Here is a 21644-nt window from a genome sequence, read left to right on the forward strand (position 1 = left end):
CGGGGTATACTGCATGAAGGGATGCGGTACTGAACTCATCATTCCACGTCGATGGAAGCTGTCGGCTGGCGAGGATCGGACAGGGTGTGAGAAACGAGTGTGGGAAAAGATCGCAGAATACCGAGTCAAGAAGTGGTTACAGGCGGGGACATGGACGCGGGAGGGTAAGGAAGTTGAGGGTGGATGTGGTGAGAAGGGAGTGTTGTGAGAATCAAAGCTGCAATGTTTTGCAGGGCGAGGTGAACAGCCAACGTGACGAGGGGGGATGCGAGGCTTCGTCAGAGCGCGGCGTCACGTGCCCGTTGCGAGTCGAGTGAAAGGCAACCTTGGAACCGCAGTCTCGTGCTGCGCAGGGTCCTTTGCACCAGTGCTAGACGCCAGTAAACAGCACCACGTACGAAATCATAATAGGAAAATGGGGTATACCAAGCAAGTTTTCTCAAGGACCGGAAAGCCAACCATGGTACTGTCCACATCCGGCAGAGGGGACCCGACCCGCATAGGGCCAGAGACTGTCCCAGGGTGGAGACGAACAGTGACGCTAGACATGAGCAGTGAGCAGATGTAGTCTCTACGACACATCTCAAAGGACGCATTGCCTGGAGCATACATAAACTGTACAGTCTAGAGCACGTTGTCGTGAAGCTGGGTGTGTTCGTCCTCGGGGAGCCGCGACCGGTGTGGAGTACATCATGACTGTTTCGACCTGTTTGTGTCTTGCGTAATTAATTAGGCGGCCGACCAGACAAGCTCAAGCAATGGATCCAGTAAACCCGGTAGCGCAAGTCCGGTGTCGGTCCGCTCGTCCAGGTCTAATCGCTATCTTCTAGTAGCTCAGCAAGCTCCGCCTCTTCTTCAGCAGTCATCACGCCGTCTGTTTTCTCGGGCTCCTTTTCCCTGTCCTTACCGAGACGCTCGTCTTCTGATTCCTGGACTGCCTTGGCAAGCTCCTGCGGCTTCAAGCTCCACTGTCTGACTGTAGCGTCAATGCTCACGCTTACTATACGTTGTCCCAACAGGAGAAGTCCAGTGACTTCTTCAAAGTGGCCACTAAAGGTATGATGCAACTTGCCGCTTGCCCTCTCCCATACACGAACCTCTTCATCTCTGCACGCTGTAATCACCCATCCTCCGTCCTCGTCAACGACAACACCGCGAACAAAGTCGGGATGCTCAAAGCTCGAGTCTTCTTCCCACTCACGGCCTCGTGACAAGCACTTGGCCGTCTTATCGGCTGAAGCTGTCCACAGGTCGCCATCCGAGTCGAACCGTAATGCGTCGATGCTAGTCTCATGAGCGATGATGGGAGACGGCTGTACTTCTGAAGCTGATGAGAGCCCGATAGCCCATTGTCTGATCTCTCGGTCGCTGCCGGCACTGAAGACTGTAGCAGTGTCTTTGCCAGGCTCATAGTCGGCTGGGTCTAGCGCGAGAGCAAGAATGCCCCGCGTGTGTCCCTTGAGAGTATGTAGCTTTGTCGCCGAAGTAACGTCCCAAACAATGATGCTCGCGTCCTGTGAAGCTGACACCAAGATGTCTTTGCCATGAAGGGTGAAGGCAATGATGGCCTTGACGAAATCACCGTGGCCCTGGAAGCGTTTGGCGGGCTTGCGTGAGGAGAGGGACCATGACCACACTGACTTGTCCCAACACGCAGCAAACAGCGTGTCGGACTTGGGAAGAACAGCGACGGATGTGAGTGGCGCCACGGGTCCCGAAAAGGTGGCAACAACCTTACTCGTCTGCAGGACAAGACTGTCAGCAAATGGACAGCTGGCAAGACACGAGGAAGCTGCGAAGCCTGGGGTGAGGAAAGAATGTCTGACCGACTTCAATGTTGATTCGCTTCACGTTGCCTGCAGCTTCGGCTACGTAGACGTGATTCTCATCGTGAGGGTCGGCGATGATGTCGAGCACCTTGGAGGGGAGCTTCAGGGGGCTGCCGTTGGTGTTCTTGGACTTGGCAGCCTTGCGGGCCGTCTCCTCCAGCGACGAGCTACACCATGTCAGCGAGGAAAGAGGAAGATGAAGACAGACTCGTACGTCGTCTGGAAGTAATGTCCTGGGTCGTTGGAACGAGACATGATATATGGAGGGAGAAGCGGTGACGCCTGACTGATGTGGCCGAAGGCGGGCGGGTCAAGGTGGGCATGTGAGCAAAAGGCCCCGCAATTATGACTCCGCGTGCCGCAGATTCGCCGGACCGGTCTCAGCCGAGAGCGATTAGGCGATAGCAACTCTCTAACTGTGACAATGGCAGCTTCATCAAAGGCCAGCTTCATTCAGTGTAGGTTTGCATTCAATGTAGCTAAACTAGAATTTTACTCGACTGTAGCAAAGATGGTATATTAAATGCTCTCATGTATGCTGAATGCCAATACCCGCGCGCCGTAGATCGTTAACAAAAGAAATTTCGTGGAGTCATGTGTCCGAGCAGTGAAGCTCCATCTGTAATGTCATCGTAAAGTTCGTAAATGCTTCGTAAGAGTGAGGCGGCTATCCAAAACACGCCCATCATAACACTCGGGGGGATATCGCAAAAGACATTCCAGGCACCTCATTACTTTTGGTGGACCACGGTCCAACCATACCACATCGGCGTCGCAATCATAAAGTCGTGAGTGTAATCCACATCGTGTACAGGTCATCATGTACAAGGTCGTCAAAAAGCAAATCCACCAGCAGACGCACTGGCAGCGAGGTCGCGTATCGCCCACCTCCAGCCGCCGCGGTGTTCACCACTGTCGCGAAGGCCGCCAACCCAGCCTTCGACTCGTCGTCGCCAAATGGCTTCTTCGTCGCGTTGTCGGCGAATGAAGCCCGGCCCAACATCGAACTCTTCACCAACAAATGTCGGATCCTCGGGGTTGGGCGTACCAGTTCCGCTCATGCCATTGCCGCCAACAACGCTCTCGTTGTCTTTCAGGTCGTCAAGGCCAGCAAACGGGTCTTCGTCTTCATCTACTTCGGAGGGTGGTCCCATATCGTTGTTTATTCGTGGAGCCTTGAGCCACGTCATCTTCACGGGGTCGAAAACCATGCGGCCTTCGTATTTTACATTTCGGGGGACAGAAATCTGAGAAATAAGCGCCGGCCGGGGTGGGGATGGCGCTGGTTGTGGTGCTGGGGGCTGGGCCAATTTTGCTGCACGCGCCGAGAAGCTCCTGTGTGCATTGTTGGCGTGGATCGACGAGAGTGCTACGTGCGAGATTGACTGCGAACGATCATGGCCGCGGCTCATCTGGTTTCCCGGCGGTGCAAAGGTCGGCGTGCTTGCTGTGGTCAAAGCGAGTGTAGTAGTAGAGGTATTAGGGTGTGAGAAGGAAACAAGCGCTTCTTCATTCCCTTCCCAACGCTGAAGATTTGGGTTGTAAATCATCCCTTTCTCATCTACATAATGGTCAGTGGGGGCAGGGAAGTGGTGGTGGAGAGCTGTACTGTGTGTGTAGGGCTGGGTCATCTGCCGAATCAAGTGCGGCTTTTGCCCTGTGCCCTTCTTGCGTTGAGAGGTTGGGCTAGTATGGGGACTACGAGCAGCAACCTGGGCAGCCCAGCTGATAGGTCTTTGTGTAATGGTGCCTTCGCCTCGCGACCGCGTACCTGCCAAGCGCTGCTCACGTGCATTCCTACTTGCCGCGGTGTCTCGAGCAAAGCGAGGGGTGTGATCCATCTTAGGTGGACTGCGCGGTGTCTGGGGCATCGGCGTCGCCATCCTATCGGCCATTGCCATCCGCGAGTTGCTCGACTGCTGTCGCAAGGTCTTGTTGCTGGCCACATTTCGTGGGGCCTTTTCGAACTGCTTCTCCTTGGTTGCAGAAGTAGGTAAATCATCAAACAAATCAAGTTCGTGGCCATCACCGAAGTTCCGCTTGCGCTGGGGCTGCGTTAGCTTCTTCGGGGGCGGGTGACGTGCAAGAGCGGAAGGGGCCAGTTCACGTCTCACCCCTGGACGGGCTGCATTCTCGTTTTGATGGGCAGACGAGCGAGAGTAAGAGCGCATTGACGGTGAGTGCGGTCGGCGGGGGTCAGAATCACGACGGAGATGGACTTGAGAGGAGCTCTTGGCCATGACATGGTGGGATTGAGAAGCGTTGGCACCGGCGGGAAGGAATGGCATGCGCGGCTGCTGGCTCACAGCACTGTTGCGAAGGAGAGGGGCGGACCGTTTTGCGCGAAGAAGCTGTGCACTGGTGGTAGTAGGCATTGTCCTGGTAGGATTGTTGGACGGTGCACCGCTTTCATACACAGGCGTGAGTCTTGTCCGGCTGGCGATGGAGGGTAGTGGCCGGGGTATCCGCGACGTGGTTGGCCTATCGGTAAACGTGATGGTGGTGGCCGGACGAGCGGCGTGCGGCGCAGTGCCCTTTGTTGCAGGCTTCTTCAGGATGATGTGCTTGTTGAGGGTCAGCTTGTGGCTGTCGAGGATCCCGCCTCGTCCCAGCTCGATTCCATTTTCAAAGTCGTCCTCCTCGTCCGCAGGCTTTGACTTTGGTGATACAGCCTTGGGGCTATGAGTTGGCGAGAAGAGTCGTCGGGCAGATGGGGGCGACTTTGGCGACCGTGGAGATCCAGAAGACCTTGGAGATAATGGTGATGTGGGTGACTTGGGCGACCTCGGTAGTCGTGGTGACGTGGGTGGGTCTCCAAGGGGGAAAGAGGTAGGGGGTGGCGCTGAGGTTGGCTGTTCGCGGATCTGGGCAGGAGGAAGGAGTGAGGGCTCTGTGGTGGGTGCTGGTGCAGGCTGAGGTGCAGGCTGAGGTGCAAGTGCTTGTTGTGGTTCGGCTTTCTTGAGCCTCTCTAAGCGTGCGCTAAAGTCCATGGGCTCGGTCGGCAGCACGAGGCCACCAAGGTCGTCCTCCTCACTCTCCATAGTCATGCAGCTACCGAGGCTGGGGCTCATGGCACCGATGGAAGAGCTGCGTGCACCGCGGGTTGCTTGTCGCGTGCCTGCAAAGCGAATGCCCAGTGAACCCTCGCCCCAGTCAAAGTCGTCGTCCTGGTCGTCGGCATCACTACGTGGCACGGGTGGCTTGAGCTTTAGACCTTCGCTCGCGTTGGCAGGTAGCTCGAGGTCATTGCCCCAGTCATCATCAACGGCCATCTTCTTGGACGACCGCTTCTTGCCCAAACGCTTGATGGAACCGCCCAGCAGTGCCGACGGAGGCACGCTCGTCGGAATGGGAATGCCAGCTTGCTTCGCAGCAGTGGTGATGGCCGATGTGTTGGTGGCCCGGTCGTCTGGTGTGATAAGGAATTGCCAGTCATCTTGGGATTCGGATTCGGAGCGCACGCTCATGCGTGATGAAAGCGAATGGACGGTCGAGTTCTTGAACAATAGGCCGTCGGAGCGGTCGTCAAAGTCGCCGTCGTCCCAAGACTCCATGCGGGACGAGTTTGAAGTTAACGAGGCGATACGCGCCGCAAAGGAGCGGTTGGGGGCCGCCATGCTCGAGGTCGAGCGCGGCGCGATATGTCAGTCTGTGTGTGTATGTTGAGTGTTTGCGTGTGCAGGATCTTCGCGTGAGCTGCAAAAGATGGCTGGGTGGTGTGGGCCGCCTTTGGGGTCTCCCGAAGCCTGCAGGGCACAGGCGGCGAAGCAAGCGAGGCGGTCAAGGAAGGCGCGCCCCGTGGCCCGCACGTTTGCTTAGACACGCGTGTCGTGTGTTGATGCTATCACCGACAGCACTTGACGGCCTGTTGACGGTTGACAGCCCCTGTGCAGAAGCAAAACCAGTTGCTCGATGCAGATGGACGACGTGCAGAAGCAACAAAAGGCGGCTCAAGTGTTCGCGCTGCACTTGATTGTCCAAGTAGCTTCCCGGGCACCAGTGTTTATACCTGCTGCACTCGCACTCGTTTTATCCAGGAACCAACGGGCGGGCCACACCAATGAGTGGCGCGCCGAGTGCCTGGCTGTGATTCGCATAGCGCCGCGGGTGCCTGGCACATCAACAAACACTAACCTCCGCATCTGCCTACGCAACCGCAACCGGCCTCGACCACATGGCCCTATAAAATTGCCATTGCTGCCATTGTCGACCCAGACATCCGTTACAGAAGTTACAGTTTCGATAGTTTTTGCCCAGCACATGAAACGCCCAAGAAGCTGTTCCTGGTGCAATCCTCTTAGTCTCACCATATCGACCAGCATTGCTTGCAACACCATCCGGAGATCTGCACCCCCAAACCTTCTGCCCAACCAACAAGGCAAGTTCGCCATATTGCTTATTGCTTGATCCTTGGTGTCGTCCACGCCGCATCAGCAGATACGCAAGCCATGTCTTCCAGCGTAAAGTACCTTGTGCCCGTTGAGCCGGCCAGCGGTCACGGGGAGGTGGTCATTATCCACGTGGAACAGCAAGGCAGTCACCCCCTCGACATCCGCCTGGTCGGCTCCGAGGGCGAAAGCCCATATGTGACATCACGTAAGCCGGTGTTTATATCATGCTTCCCATTCGGAATCTGACGCGGCCCTAGTCCAGCACCGCCATGTCGCAGCCCTAAGGCACAAGTTCAAGGGTAGTGACGACGAATGGGCCGCCATCCTGTCTCATTTCCTGCTCCAGCAACAGCCCGATATCGGCCAGTCCGAATTACTGCAAGGTGTCCGCATGGTGTACCAGCTTAGAAATAAGCAACTTGAAATCTCCTTTCGCCAGCATGTCCAGAATATCAAAGTACGTCACTCATCCATCCATCTGACCCAGCTTTTGTCTGATTAGTACAGGTCACGCTCGGCGAGATCATTCTACCCGAGGACGATGAATTTGAGTTTAATCCGTTTGAATGGGTGCAAACTTCAGCCGTGGCGCACGCTGAAACCCTGCAGCAAATGGCCGTATTGAAAGCCAAAATCAATAGTGAACACGACACCATTGCTAAACTCCACGCCCAGCTGGACGACTTTATCAAGACTAAGAATGAGACGGAAACGGCTATGCTGCAACAGTTCATGACGCTGCTAAATGAAAAGAAGCGGAAAATCAGGGACCAGAGCCGTCTCCTAGCTGGTGTCAAGGTGGATGAAGCTATCGGTGGGTCTCTCCACATTCGAGTCGTCATAAATGCTAAACATGTCATTAGCAGCCGCTGTCCGGCCAACAAGGGAAGTTACCACCAAAGGTCGCAAGGCAGGCGCGTCACGAGCATCCAAACGCAAAGCTCCTGTGCTAGCACCAGAGCCAGATGTGGCGCCAGAGTCAGACAGCGACCAGATGGAAATAGATCAAGTCAAAGTAGAAGAGCAGGACGACAATGAGGCGCCTGAGCCCATGACACCAGAGCAGTCGGACACTGAAACAGAAGTAGAAGACGAAGCCGCACCACATAACAGACGTCGGTCATCTGAGACGCTCAAGTCGAGTTCTGGTGTTGCACAAGGTTCAAAGGGCAAAGCCACCAAAGGCAAAGGCGTACCCCCACCACGGGCGCTGCCGTTTGCCAACCGCATGTCAACAAGGAGCAGCAAAGTCCCAGAACCACAGCCTCAACCGATTGTAGTAGACGATGAAGATGACGACGACGAGACTGAGGATGAGGAATTGTAGTTGGGTGCGTACTCATTTCAAGGTCGTTTGGTAGCTTTGGCTGTGATTTCCCAGCGACGAGCAATTTGGCAAACTAGATAATGGACATGATATATATGTGGCCGCTCTCAATCCATGTGCGATGCACACACAGATGCATGTGACGTTGATGTCATGTACGTCGATCATTCGGGACAGCAGGGACCTCCCGAAGACCCGTCAGTAGGGACCAAGCGATGTATCGCAGACGAATATCACCGAGATGCCATGACCGTGACATTGAATGTAGTGTAGTAGAGAATTGTGCATATAGATGCAAGTCTAAGCAGGAACGAAAGCCTCGTCCGCATGTCCAGTCATGTGGTGAGGTGGAGTGCCGGCCGGAGGCAGAAGCGACCAATCGACGATGGAAAGGCTCCGGGCTGAAGCGCGCGCGCCCGCCAAGCCATGTCCACCTGGACGTCTCGTCGTGAAGTATACAGCTGTCGCAAACACTGGAGCCCTGTATTGCTAGAATCGCCCCCGCAGTCGCCCTATTCCCCATCCTACCGCGTCCGAGCAATGTCCAAATCCAGCCAGCACAACGACCAGAGGTAGCCGCGCTAGTGTGCTTTGGGTGAGTGAGGGTGAGGCTCCGCCATTCACGAGAGCAGTCGTCCGTTTGTATGTATTGTACTGACAGCCCGTGAGCAGTCCGCCATTGCTCCCCTCATATTGTTATTGCGCAATCTCTTTGCCTGTCGACTTCACACCGCGCCCCCGAGCTACTTCGGTCCCCGCTCGAGCGCCTACCTAATGCTCCTCTACTCCCACACGTCGTTGCATTGCACCTATCGTCGCAGGCCCGCGTCCTCCCCACTGCACGCGACCACCACCACTTCCGACACCCCAGCTCACGCGCAATGTCGCGCCCGGACCAGGCTGAACTTGCCGTTGAGACGACGCGGACCTTGAAGCGCAAACACCTCTCTTCAGCCGATCAAGATGACTTGGACGCGCTCGACACCATCTTCAAGCGCATCAAAACCGTGATTCCGCGCGCGCCCTACATTCTCTCCACACCCTCGGTCAACCCTTACCGCTACCACTCCCAGCAACAAGCCAATGCCTGGATGATTGGAAGGTTGTTCAGGCATGACGAGGAGCACTTGCAGTACAGGACCTATTGGTATCGCGAACCATGTCAGGATTGTTTCGAGCTGCAGGCGGGCGAAGAGGAGGAACCGGAACCGGAGCTCCCATGCTCGCAGGCTTCCAATCGGCAGCCCGCAAAGAAGAAGCCAAATTTGTCTGCATTCAAGGTCAAGCCCGCAAACGGCACTAACACGCCCGGTGTCAAGATCAGCTCACCCAGTCTTGCGCCGGCGAAGAACCCGCCGCATCAAGCAAATGAAGTCGCCAAATCCGATACTCCGCCTACGCCTGCTGCAAAAGCCCCAGCCAAGTCACCGAGACCGTAGGTACAGTGCTCCAGCTTCAGTTACATCACTAACCATTGACAGTACCTCTAATGCTATCCGGGACGAGCGTCGCATTGACCAACCCGTGGAGTCGCGACCCAGGGCCTCTACTCAGAAGAGCGAGTCGGTGGGGTCGAAAGTCATAGAGAAGTCCGACCCTTCGAATTCCACACCACATGGCTTGCCCCCGCTTCTGTCGCCCGTACACGAGCCATTGGGTAACCCCTACGGACTACCGAACTTGCTATCTCCCACACTTCCCGCAAATGTGCAGGCCGAGTTGGATAGGTTGGAGGTGCAGCGCAAGCGCGCCGAGTCGGACGCATCTACATCATCATCAGACCCCAAGAGCCAAACATTGGCTGTGCCACCACGTGCATCTCAGAAATCCAACGGCACGCCCAACTCCGAAGGCCGTGTGCGCTCTGGTTCTGTAAACGGCAAATCACCAAATCCCGAACCAGTCAGTCATGCCAAACAAACAGACCCCAGTATGGTAGTTAAGCTGAAATTCTCGAAGACCAAGGCACCAGTTGTAGGCCAAATTCTCCGCTTGCCCTCTAAGCGAGCCAACATGGAGAAGAAGGAGCGCAGTGAGGCACCCAAAGCTGCTCCGGACCCTGTACCCAGGGTTACAGATTTGCCCGTTATCAAGAAGAAGCCTGCCCCCAAGATTTCGGCGCGGCGTGGAGAAGCTACGACACCGGTACCTGCGTCTATACCGAGCACAAGTGTGAAGCCATCTTCGGCAAGCGCAAAGCCGGCCGAGAAACGGACAAGGCCAGAAGAAGACGGCTCGTTGGCGGTCCCTCCTGCTAAGCGTCCAAGGGCAAGTTCCACGCAGGATCGCCCCATCACTCCTGTTCAGAACGCCTTATCGCCAGCAATGTCCACCAAGGGTTCGACACAGAAGAACCAGGCTCAGTACGCGACTCCGAAGAAGGATATCAAGTCCGTGAACATGTTACGCAGTCAATCGTCAGAAAGCAACGACACAACACCTGGAAGATCTGGTGCAACTTCCGCAGGCGGAAAGTTGGAATCCAGGGCGGGGCCTACTTCTGCCCCTCTAAACAGCAAGAAACGGGCCGATATCGCTCTATTAGGACATACGTCAGCAAAGTTGAACCAGATGGGCCGTGCGCTGAAGCATGAAGCGACCAAGATCCTCACTGGTGGTAAGATCACAAAGCAGGAGGAGAAGCGAGCTGCGGTGACCAACCTGGAGTGCATTCTGTAAGATTGTCCTTGTATTCTCGTTTGCATATACTAACAAAGTCAGTGCGTACATGGCGGCATACTTTGCCCAAGACGTCTCGCTGAATCTCCGCGGTCGTGCCGGGGAAGTCGAGCAAACCTGGAAGACGCTGCTGCCACTTTGTCTCTCATATTCTCGCTGTACCAAGGACTTTCAGCATCTTGACGGCCTACGCTGCTACCTCAGCTCAGTCATCGCTTCCGCAATTTGCACCCACGTCTCACAGCGCTCTATCAACCCCAAGTCCCACGACTCGCCCCAGGATGTCAATCACGCCGAAGTCGCTCGACAGCACAATTCGATAGTAGAAAACTTTGCTCTTCTAGCCGATCACACAATCAAGAAGAACCGACATTTCCAGGACGCCACCATTGCCCTGCCCTGGGAAGACCTTCAATCCATGTACAAAAAAACGTATGCCGGCCGCGAAACAAACGTCAAGCTGATCAAGGAACCGGAAAAGGTCAGTGGCGCCAGGATGTCTGGTCCTTACTTTCTGCCTCTCGGCACAGAAACTACGCCTATCCAGGCCGTCAGGTTCGGCCTCAAGTTTCTGAGCGAGTACTGCGAGAGAGAGAAGTTGGACTACCAATTGCGTGTCAACCTCGATAGGCCGGAATAGGGATACCGACGATCAGGGTGATGATGGTTATGATTGGAGAATCTGCGCAGCTAGCTAGCAGCGACAGCCCAGGCGAAACATATTTGGAGGACTGAGTCGACTCTCCCACGTGTCTTGTACCGACATGACATATCTCTACCAAGCAGCCTCTCAACAACAACGAATAAACTACGCCACCGGCGCTCCACACGAAATAGTCATTACAATGACTCTATATATCCATCCGCCACCCACACATACATACATACATACACCCTACCATCCACATACCTCCCTCCTCCCTCCTACCTCTCTCTCCAGCCAAAACTTCGATACAAGGCTGGCAGGCTTGCAGGTTCACATATCCCATTCCATTTCCGTTCCATCTTCATTCCGTGCAAATGCGTTTCAGCGACATCCTCCCTACATACGTCTGTGTATCCATACATACACGACCACCCCATCTTTCTTTCTTTTTTTTCCTTTTTTTGTGTGTGCTATCTATTGACCGAAAAACGGTGATGATGATACCCCCAGATAAGAGAGAATCCAACATACACACAACTTCCTGAATGGGGCTATTGTTGTTGTTGGTATCTTGAACTCTCTTTTTTCTTCTCTTCCATTTTATCATTTGGGATCTTTTGCTGGGAAATGGCTGGAACTGGGGACATGGTGTTGAGGCTGGCTGGCGGGTTTCTTGGTTTGGCTTTTTTAACGGCTGGAATGCGTGTATGATGGGAAAGGCGCTAGAGATGGATTGCAAAAGCTGTGTGTTTGCGGGCGGTCTTTGTCGTTGCGGTTTTCGGATTGAGGTGATTGCGAAAGGCGTAAGCTGGGCGAAGTGAATGCGGTGATGAAAAAGCGATAGAAGATGATGATAGGTCAATTTCCTGAGAAAGAGACAAAGAAGAGTTAAAAAAACTTGATTCTTTTTATTCGTGTTATTCACTTAGCGTGTTGTTTTCGGAACACGTGTACGTGATGTGATATGTGATTGTATGAAACTCGTTCTCGTAGATTCATCTGAGATATACTCCCCAATAACTCACAATTCGTGTGCGCGCGAAGAAAATGGTACCATAGTACAGTCAACCGCATCGGGACGACCCCCAAAACCACCGCTCCTAAACGATAACAAATGATGATAGGGAACAACTTTGATATCGTCACCTAACAGAACTTAGGTAGATTCATCCGGCTGAACGTGTAATTATCCAAACTCTCCACATCCGTAAACGCCTTACCGCAAACTAAACTCCACTCATGATCCTCGCTCATATACGACCTACAACCACTCTACTCCAAAAACACCCTCTCTAACCTCTCCAACAACAAATCCGCATGTCTCCTCTGGAAAATAAGCATCGGCCTCAACCGCACCGCCCTCTCCCCAGACCCACCAATATTAACTCCTTTACCCTTTGCCTTCCTGAGCACCTCATCCCTCCTCCCACTATCAAACGCAATAAACGTGCCCTGGCCCTTGCCCCTGAGGTTCATAATCTCACCGGGAAACCTCTCACTCAAGCGTTCCAAGCCCGCGAACAAATAATCGCCCGTGGCAGCGGTGTTAGCGACAAGATCGAGGCGCTCGATTTCCTGGATGATGCTGCGGAAGAGGATAGCGCGAGCGGGATCACCCATCCAAGTGTTGAATTGACGATACGGTTTGTTAGGGCGGAGGGCGTCGTTTCCGAAATAATATCCGGCTGTCTGCGCTTTCTTGGAAAAGGTGACCATGTCCGGTGGAGTGTCTAGACCCCAGTGTTCATGGGCCCAGAATTTGCCGGTTGCACCGACGCCGGTTTGCACTTCGTCGACGATGAACATTACGTCATGTTTCTTGGTGAGCTGGCGTAGGCCGCGGAAGAAGGTAGGGGTGGCGTGGTTGTCGCCGCCTTCGGATTGGATGGGTTCGACGACGACGGCTGCCGGGGGGTGGTGGAAGGTCGTTAGGAGACGCTCTGTTTCCGCAAGGCAGCGAGCTTCTTCTGCGGCGTTTTCCGCGGCGTGCTCGTGGAGTGGGTATTTTAGCAAGGGGAAGGGGGCTTGGGGCCAGTCGAACGCCGGGATGTCGAGTTTGTGGATGGGTTTTGAGCGCGTGGTTGAGAGGGAGCCGAAGAGGCGACCATGGAATCCGGTTTTGAAGGAGAGGATGGACATGTCGGGGGCGCCGGGTGCTTTGTTGTTCATACTGGAAGTGATGTCTTCTTCGGAGAAGTCGGCTGATGCGCCGCCGCGTTGTTGTTGACGCTTCCACATGAAGGCGGCTTTGTAGGCGAGCTCGTTGGCGTCGGAGCCCGCTTGTGCTGTGAAGACTTGATTGAGGCCTTTGGGGGCGACGGTTAAGACACCAGTTTCTAGGATCTCGGCCCAGTCGTGCTGCGGGAAGTTTCCGAGGGCTGGGCGGTTGATGATGGCGGACGCCATCTCGGGGGAGGTGGCGGCGAGCAGGAGGGATGGGTTGTTGTAGCCTACGGGGATAGATGCAATTTGTGCGTATACATCCAGAAGTACGTTGCCGTCAAGATCCGCAATGCTACAAATCGTTAGTCCGAATTCATATACACGTCTGAAAACTTGACAAAAACATACTAATTTCCATAACTCTGTGAGTAATCCGCCATCATATTCAAGCTTCTTGTATCAAAAACCTTGCTCAGCCTCTTGATTTCTCTTCTGCTGTTCGGACCAGGAATCTCCGTGTTCACAATAGGCAATCTGGGCTCGTCGGGGAAGAAAGGCTGCTCTCCGTTGTCTGCAACGGCGGCCGCTGCCGCAGAAGCATGTCGTCTCTGGCGAGCCACAATCGGCGCCCGAGAAGTAATACCCACACTACAGTGCGGAACTGCCGTCCTCACGCGCCCAGCTGTCCTCAAGAAAGACGCCATATTTTACCTTACCCACACCACTCGTCCTCAAGCACAAAAAGCTGATGTCGAAGTCGCAGTGGTACTGCGGGGCACAAGAATGCGGGGTGTAATCGAAGAAGAGACACGTCTCACACCCAAGGTAAATATCCAGAAGCCAGACAAGAATATTTTCACCTCCAAAAAATGGTATTTATGTAACAAGCGGTGTCGGAGGTCTTATAGTCAGTCGTTTGTGGCTGTTTATCTAAGCCGCGCTGATAGAGCGTTGTTGGACCGGCCCGAGCTGCGAGGCCTTGACCCGTTGCTATCCCCGCAAAAGTTGGTCCAAGCGACGATTCCCCACTCGCGCTAAACGCCACAAACGCCGTGCACGCTGCGTGGATGGGTAGCGACGGGTCGGATTGCTAGTTTGGGATGGGCGTGATAGTAAGTATACGTAGGGCGTGTTTGGAAATGATAGTGTCACTCTGACGGTATCGGGCGGTGAGAGGTGTGGTGAGTGTGGTTATTACATGGGATGTTCTTAAGATGAGGATAATGTTATGCTCATTGTGGAAAGAGGTACTTTCGGTGGCATTTGCGACTACGTTTGTGTTTGTGACTTTTCACACATGATTTTACGAGATATGTGAGTCAAGTAGTATTCATGGTGTAAGTGTGCTACAAACAGATATGGAAAACTTCCGTACGTTAGTCATTGAATATTATCGGGAAACTCAGGCATCGCATGAGTGGAAAGAGTAGAATTAGAATGTAGGATTTTTTGAGAAATTGCTACGCAGATCAAGTTGTGCAATCTACATTCTATGCTGGACAAGAGCGTTAGCTTACTGAATTCTTATTGGCATTGAATCCCATACTTTCCTGATATTTTCAAAGCGATGTGACTTTGTCTGTGCGGCAGATGATGCATTGTAGTTTGGTAGCTATCTTGCAACTTTGTTGTGAACCAAAGTTGAGATTCACTCGAAACCAAGGCTTCTATGATTAGCTTCTACACGTGATAGCAGTGCGAGTTTTTTCTAATTTTCATTTTTGCCGCTGCGTCCAGTATAAAGGTAAATTCAATGGTATACCTCATGTTCAAAAGGTAAGAGAGAGTTTCCTTTTCAGCTGCACGTCTTGTCCGATTTCAACCACACGACAATCTCTAGAGAATTAGATTCAGGCGAGCAAGATACTGCCTTCATCAAGTTCTGTGTATTGCTGGCTGCGTGCCAGCTTGTACTGCGCCCTAAGTGCGAGTGTAGACTAAAATCCACTTGGTTGCCATCCTTGGCCTAGTATACTGGATTACCATAGTTCACCTGAATTGATTGGAAGCTATATCAAATATCCCTTCACCTGATGTTTTGGTCTCCACTAGAACCGTCCGGTCAGCCCCCGTGACTCTTTGCTTAACAGTATCAACACTGTTCACTTACTTCTACGGATCGCCCCAACTTTGTTATCTGTTGAACACTGCTTCTGCTTCCAGCCATTTGAACTTGAGTACCAACCACGATCTCCAAATTTAGGAAACGATTGTTTTAGTGTCACACCAACTATACAACATGGAACACTCGAAAATACAGCGCCGCTCCGTTCAAGAGTACGAGAAGATGCTGGTCGACCATGTCGGATCACTAGAAGGCACCACCATATCCATCAACTCCGAGAAAAACACGAAGCCATGCTGGTAACATTGCTCTCGCTTGCATTATCTCGCATGCAGTCATACTATTTACACTGAGAAGCCATCCATGTGCGGACGCAACTGTACCACACCGAACACCAACTTTTAAGGAATTTGGGACCCTTATAAAATTATACGATTTTTACATCATTTTAACGGCACGGCGGCCTGTAACTACCTCAGCTAAATAACCGCTTTCTGCTCTCGCGGAGGTGGTTAGAATGGCTAATGTAGAAACTCCAGAGAGGGCGCCACGGAGTGCCCAACCCCCCCATACACGATCAGAGGAGCCTGAGAGCCCTATTAATACTGACCTGCGCGGCAACAAGAGGAGGCAGCGAGCACATACTCGTGCTGAACCTTCTATCGGTAGCACTGCGCCCACCTCCTACAATCAAGCTGTCTCTGAAGCGGTCCGCCAGCGGATTCAGGCAGCCCAAAAAGCTACAAACCTCCACCACTCCATCATAACGGATCTAGCGACAGCTGTCGACAGATGCCTTGGGAAGTACACCGACCCAGACGGAGCCCGTGTGGCTAAGGACCTTCAACAGAAGGTGCTAAGGGCTATTAACACCTCCCTAATCACGCCCCTAATCACGCCCCAAACTCAGGGAGCGACTCTGACACTACGCACCGCTCCTGGGCGGACGTAGCTAGGACCCTGAAAAATCCAACCCCCCAGCAAGGGGGCCGCTACGACGAAAGCGGCCACGGCTGCCCCAAAGCAGCTAGCTCAAACTCCTAGGCGACCTCTAAACACTGACAACCGTATCCTTATAGCGGTTGGAGCGGAGGCTCGGCTCCAACGGGCATCACCATTTGCGGCCCGCATGGCTATTGTAAAGGCGATTAAGGAAATTACCCCCTCCGACATACCTACGGCAAAACATATCAAGACTGGCTGGGCGATTACGCCCCGCAACGACAAAATCAAGGCCCTGCTTATGGGGCAGGAGAATCGCGAACTCATGATCCGAGCGGTAGAGGGCGAGAGCGCAAGACTACCTGAACGATGGGTGAACTATGCAGTCCAGGGCGTAGAAAGCTCATACCGCACTATCACAGGGGAAAGTATACCCACCACAATAGACGATATAGTCAGCGAAGCTCTGTCCCAGACAGGGATCGAACCGGCGAGCTGCCGGCCCTCCAGACATGGACCCACGGAGGGAAGGACAACCTGGATTATATCTTTCACCAGACCCGTACGATCGTTTCGCCTATTTGGGACGGGCGACTACGCGCACGAGATAAAGAAGAACTCACCTGCAATGCTGCACGACCCAGGCTGCCTAGGGTACTGCAAAACCAGCCGCTGCACAAGGCCAGCCCGCTGCACGACATGCAGCAAAACAACGGCAACTCACCAGGGACCACACGGAGAACAATGCAAAGACACACCAAAGTGCGCCAACTGCCACGGCCCATTTCCAGCAACCCACGACAAGTGCCCAGCAGCCCCAACGAGGGCGAACGGCCGACTCATCCAACCCACAAAGGGGGAACTAAAAGTCATTAGGGAGGCGGGTGACCGTGCTTCTGAGGCAATGCAGCCAGCTAGAGGAAGACAGACAGGCAGCACGGTCGAAACCTCCATTGAAATCACGGACGGCGACATAGCTAATACTACTGAGCCTGTGGGAACACCTACGGACGCAAGTAAAAGAAGCCGACAAGACGTAAACAACCTAAACACAGCCACTGTTAGAGAGCCCGCAACCACCCTAGGGACTAGGAGGTCTAAGAGAACAGCTGCAACTACGCAAGACCTCAACCTAGCGCGAATGTCTGCTAGAAGCGTGCAGCCTAGCACCGCTGACCAAGACCCTAATACGTCATCGTCTGAGCACGCTGACACTGAAATGAGCCTCGGATCTAGTGCGTAATGAGGGCACAACCCGCAAATTCACCCGGCGAAACCACGCCACACCGACACAGACAAATGCAGGTATGCTGGGTGAATGTGGCCAGAAGCTCGCCTTGCCACATTACAGCCTTAGAACGTGCATGGGAAGCAGACATAGACATAGTATGCATCCAAGAACCCTTTACTCTCACTGGAACCCGGACCTCTACACACCCAGGATTCCATATGATATCGCCAGTGATAAGCTGGAACAACCCCACAACGTGGGGAACTGACCGACCACGGGTGCTCACCTATACCCGTAAGAGCCCAAATATAAGGGCTACTGTTGGAAGGTCTATAGCACTAGTGCTGAAAGGAAATAACGATAACTAGGAATGCATTCTGTTCGGTGATGGTGATTGATTTATTACGAACACAGCTGCTACGAAGGTATACCTAAGCTCTGCGCAAGGTGGGCCGAAGTCGGGCCGAAGTGTCCAGCAGCCGACGTCTCTACCGATACTCACGATCCGACAGCTACTCTTATACACCCACGCATCAGCCGGGATGTGCTATGGATCGAGGCCAACGGCTACCGCATATTGAATGTTTATAGGCAGCCACAGAATGACTCGACATTTCAATACCTCACAGCTTTAACGCCACCCCGTAACTGCCTTATAGGGGGTGACTTAAACGCCCGCCATGAACTTTTTGAGCCCGGCTCCACGTCGGCCAATAGGGGGGCAGAGATCGCCCGCTGGGCCACTCAGAACGACATACCCTACATCGGCGAGGCAGGTAACCCAACACATCGGGCGGGACACGTGCTAGACGTATCCTTCTCAAATATACCCTTCGCTAGAACGACAGTCCGCGAAGATATGTATACAGGGTCAGACCATTTCACCCTAGTGACTGTCCTTCCAAGCCGAGGGAGAGCGGTGCTAGAACAGCATCACTACCGGGTCCACGAGAGAAACATAGATAGGTTTGCCGGGCTAGTTCAACTCTACACAGTAGGCGTACAGCCAATTAGCAATAGCGCCCCAGCGGACGTAATCGACGCAAGCATAGCTAGAATCACCCAAGCTATAGGAGATGCAATGCACGCGGCGGGAACACCAAATAGAGAAAAAGGCCACTCCGCCCCATGGTGGACAGAGGACTGTAGAGTGGCGTATAAGCGGCATATCCAGGAAAAGTCGGACTATGGCCAATCCCCTCAGAAGCCACCCGTGCGTTCCTAGCTACGGTACGAAAAGCCAAGAGAACGTACTGGCAGCAGCGCATAGACGGCTGTAATAACGACAAAGATCTATACAAGCTAGTAGGCTGGCATAAACTATCATTCGACCAACGGGACACCCCACTTGTAATCGAAGGTAGGACAATCACAGCACCACTCGAGAAAGCTGAGGCACTTAGAGAGGCAATCCTCGACCGTTTTTCGGCGGAGGACGACCTCCTAGAACCACCGCCTCTTGACAACGACCCGCAAACCACGCCACTACCATGGGACACATACATATCGATGGAGGAGACTGAACGCTACGTGATTGGAGTATCTAGCACCTCCCCAGGACCCGATCAGGTGACCGTCCGACTCCTAAAGGCATGCTGGGAACACATTAGACACCTAGTGCTAGGCATCTACCGGGCGTGCATGGAACAAGGCCACTACCCAGCCGCCTGGAAGACGGTAGAAGTGGCCATGATACCCAAAGTCGGGAAGAAGGATAAGTCCTCACCCAGATCAATGAGACCAATTGCCCTATCGTCCTGTCTAGGGAAGGGACTCGAGCGTATCATAGCAAGGCGCATAGCACACACAGCTATGGCTTTTGACATCCTAAGCCCACAGCACGGTGGAGCGCTGCCAAAACGCTCTGCGATGGACCTGGCGACCGCATTCACACACGACGTGGAGATGGCTTGGTCAAGACACGAGCATGTCTCTATGCTCACGTTAGACGTCCAAGGGGCGTTTGACGCGCTACTGAAAAACAGGCTACTACACCGAATGCGGCAACAAGGGTGGCCACCCCTACTCCGGAAATTTATCCAGAACTTCCTGTCGGAAAGGAGGGTGCGAGTACGCCTAGGCAATGTCACTACACCTGTACATCGAGTGGCCTGCGGCACCCCGCAGGGATCGCCGCTATCACCGGTCCTATACACCCTATACCTAGCTGAACTACTCAACCAGGACCGAAAACTCCGGTTCGGGTATGCCGACGACATCAACCTATACCGGGTCTCCCACTCTTTAGACGAGAACGTCGCACTGCTAGCAGAGGACCTCAAATCTATCAATGAATGGGGAGCTGCGAACAAGATCACGTTTGCACCAGAGAAACGGGAGCTGATCCACCTCACGCGCCAGAAAGGACTACATGCGCCGCCAATCCAATTGGAAGATCAAACAATTCACCCTATAGCCCCTGCGCAGGGGGAAGCCAGACTGCGCTGCGCTGGCTTGGGGTGTGGTTTGATAGGGGACTAACTTTCAAGAAGCACGTCGCAGAAAGGGCGGCGCAAGCTAGGAAAGTAGCGAACCATCTCCGGAGCCTCGCCAACACAGCCCACGGCCCTCCAGCAGGATCGCTACGCAAGGCAGCCATAACATGTATCCTGCCCATACTACTATACGGAGCCGAAACATGGTACGAGGGCAGGACGAAGAACCCACGAATTGCAAGGGTTTCCCGTAAACCCACGGTCAGCACTAGGGTAGGCTGGCACCTAACCACGATAGATCAGGCACTAATAGCAGCCACGAAGGCAATCCTCCCTGCGTGGAGGACAACACCAAACGCAGTACTGCTAAGAGAAGCTGCGATGCCGTCGGCACAGGTGGCGCTAGAGGAGGCCAAGCTCCGCTTTGCAGTTCACCTACGCACGATAGACGACAAGCACCCACTTACTAATAGAACTACACTGCCACTAGTCATACGAGGACGCGCAGCGGGCAACCGACGGATACCAAGATCGAAGGTTCAGCGCGTAGCACAACTGCTACCCGCCACACCCCGAAACGTCCTAGCCAGCCCTCACTTTTCAGACGGGTCGAGGCAGGATCCAACGCAAGGGCAAGGAAAGGACATTGCTGCCCAGAATTTCACCATCTGGTGGGAGTCTCTTGGACAAGAGACAATCACTGTCTTCTCAGACGGGTCTGAACAACAAATCAACGGTACAAGGGTGGTCACTTACGGGTACGCTATATACCAGGGCCAGGCCGCCGTGGCGACTGGACAAGGCTCACTAAATGCCCTTAGCCACGTCTTCGATGCGGAGGCTATAGGCGCGTGCAGAGGACTCAAACACGCACTACAACTCTCACTGCCTAGCCAGAGGGAGATCGTACTTTGCATAGACAGCACTGCGGTAATATGGGGCATACGCGGAACCGCCCCTACCTCCTCCCAATGGGCGTTCCTCCAAATCCATGGAGCTATGGAGGCCTACAACGTGAAAACGCGGTGGGCGCCGGGACACATGAAGATTGTTGGAAACGAGCTCGCCGACCAGCTGGCTGACAACGAGGCCAAAGACCCGCACCAGCCATACGGCATGGCCACCTCCCCCACAAGATCCGGTATACGAACAGTAGGCCGCCGCCTCCTCGAACATACAAGGGACACTTGGTGGAAGGATAAGAGCAGTAGGCTATCAGCATGGTACACGCAATGGCAGCTGCCATACGATACTAGGCGCACGCCCGCAGCGCTATGGCTACCCGAAGGATACTCGCGAAAGTCCTTATGATACGCTCAACGCACGGCGACTTTGAATGGTACCACCGAAAATTCAACCACGAGGATACCTCGAAATGCCTATGCGGCAGGCCCAAGACGCCAGAACACCTAGTGTTCTGCAAGAGAGCCACAACACACTTCAAGAAGTGGCCTCTACGCCCCATCGTGCCCCCTCGCACAAGACAGGAAGGCCTAGCGTACCTCGCGCAATTAATAGACCAGCCACAAGAGTTCGAGACCTTCGTGAAGGTAACGAACTCCTTCTATGACGAGTGATTTCTATTTTTGAATTTCACAAAGACCCGCTGAATTCCTTGGCATTATTCAGTGTAGGATTCGCGGCAAAACGCCGCATAGATGCCACAACCCACACGCTCTCTTTCAAAACTTTCATTGTATCTTAAATTGCCTCTTGTTACTTTTTCGTTTCTCTCTCTAAAAAGCAGTCATTGTACTGCATCGATCAAAGGCGCAAGCCACGAAATACTAGAATATTGTAGGAAAACGGCTTCAAATGGCGGGAGTCCTTTTCACGAACATGTATATAGGCAGGACATCACTCCCCTTAGATACAAAACACCTAGGAATAGGTTCCACGAGGCAAGTGCGACAGCACTATAAGACCACGGCGGGAC

General features: G+C 53.7%; 7 protein-coding genes across 7 annotated transcripts; 4 read left to right on the forward strand and 3 right to left on the reverse strand.

The window, feature by feature from the left end:
• Window positions 1-812: 812 nt before the first annotated feature.
• Window positions 813-2084, reverse strand: PtrM4_093190 (WD40 repeat protein; the record flags this gene model as incomplete). Its single annotated transcript, XM_001934268.2, has 3 exons — window positions 813-1742; window positions 1831-1996; window positions 2044-2084. 3 exons carry the CDS (start codon window positions 2082-2084, stop codon window positions 813-815), a joined length of 1137 nt encoding a protein of 378 aa, XP_001934303.1.
• A 578-nt stretch (window positions 2085-2662) lies between these two features.
• Window positions 2663-5446, reverse strand: PtrM4_093200 (Tymo-45kd-70kd multi-domain protein; the record flags this gene model as incomplete). The annotated part of the gene is made up of 4 exons (XM_066107034.1): window positions 2663-3076; window positions 3203-3390; window positions 3439-4719; window positions 4846-5446. The coding sequence occupies 4 exons, from the start codon at window positions 5444-5446 to the stop codon at window positions 2663-2665; spliced, it is 2484 nt and encodes an 827-aa protein (XP_065962702.1).
• An 831-nt stretch (window positions 5447-6277) lies between these two features.
• On the forward strand, window positions 6278-7628 carry PtrM4_093210 (uncharacterized protein; the record flags this gene model as incomplete). The annotated part of the gene is made up of 5 exons (XM_001934266.2): window positions 6278-6425; window positions 6478-6677; window positions 6728-7034; window positions 7084-7496; window positions 7548-7628. 5 exons carry the CDS (start codon window positions 6278-6280, stop codon window positions 7626-7628), a joined length of 1149 nt encoding a protein of 382 aa, XP_001934301.2.
• An 800-nt stretch (window positions 7629-8428) lies between these two features.
• On the forward strand, window positions 8429-10866 carry PtrM4_093220 (Herpes-UL32 multi-domain protein; the record flags this gene model as incomplete). The annotated part of the gene is made up of 3 exons (XM_001934265.2): window positions 8429-8982; window positions 9029-10222; window positions 10269-10866. The coding sequence occupies 3 exons, from the start codon at window positions 8429-8431 to the stop codon at window positions 10864-10866; spliced, it is 2346 nt and encodes a 781-aa protein (XP_001934300.2).
• Window positions 10867-12144: 1278 nt separating this feature from the next.
• PtrM4_093230 (GabT, 4-aminobutyrate aminotransferase and related aminotransferase) lies at window positions 12145-13478 on the reverse strand (the record flags this gene model as incomplete). Its single annotated transcript, XM_066107035.1, has 2 exons — window positions 12145-13387; window positions 13444-13478. 2 exons carry the CDS (start codon window positions 13476-13478, stop codon window positions 12145-12147), a joined length of 1278 nt encoding a protein of 425 aa, XP_065962703.1.
• Window positions 13479-15617: 2139 nt separating this feature from the next.
• Window positions 15618-16052, forward strand: PtrM4_093240 (uncharacterized protein; the record flags this gene model as incomplete). The annotated part of the gene is made up of 1 exon (XM_066107036.1): window positions 15618-16052. The coding sequence occupies one exon, from the start codon at window positions 15618-15620 to the stop codon at window positions 16050-16052; it is 435 nt and encodes a 144-aa protein (XP_065962704.1).
• Window positions 16053-16229: 177 nt separating this feature from the next.
• On the forward strand, window positions 16230-21285 carry PtrM4_093250 (uncharacterized protein; the record flags this gene model as incomplete). Its single annotated transcript, XM_066107037.1, has 5 exons — window positions 16230-17277; window positions 17786-18486; window positions 18534-19737; window positions 19776-20931; window positions 20979-21285. The coding sequence occupies 5 exons, from the start codon at window positions 16230-16232 to the stop codon at window positions 21283-21285; spliced, it is 4416 nt and encodes a 1471-aa protein (XP_065962705.1).
• Window positions 21286-21644: the final 359 nt, after the last annotated feature.

The sequence above is a fragment of the Pyrenophora tritici-repentis genome, chromosome 4, assembly GCF_003171515.1.
Source record: "Pyrenophora tritici-repentis strain M4 chromosome 4, whole genome shotgun sequence".
Lineage (NCBI taxonomy): Eukaryota > Fungi > Ascomycota > Dothideomycetes > Pleosporales > Pleosporaceae > Pyrenophora > Pyrenophora tritici-repentis.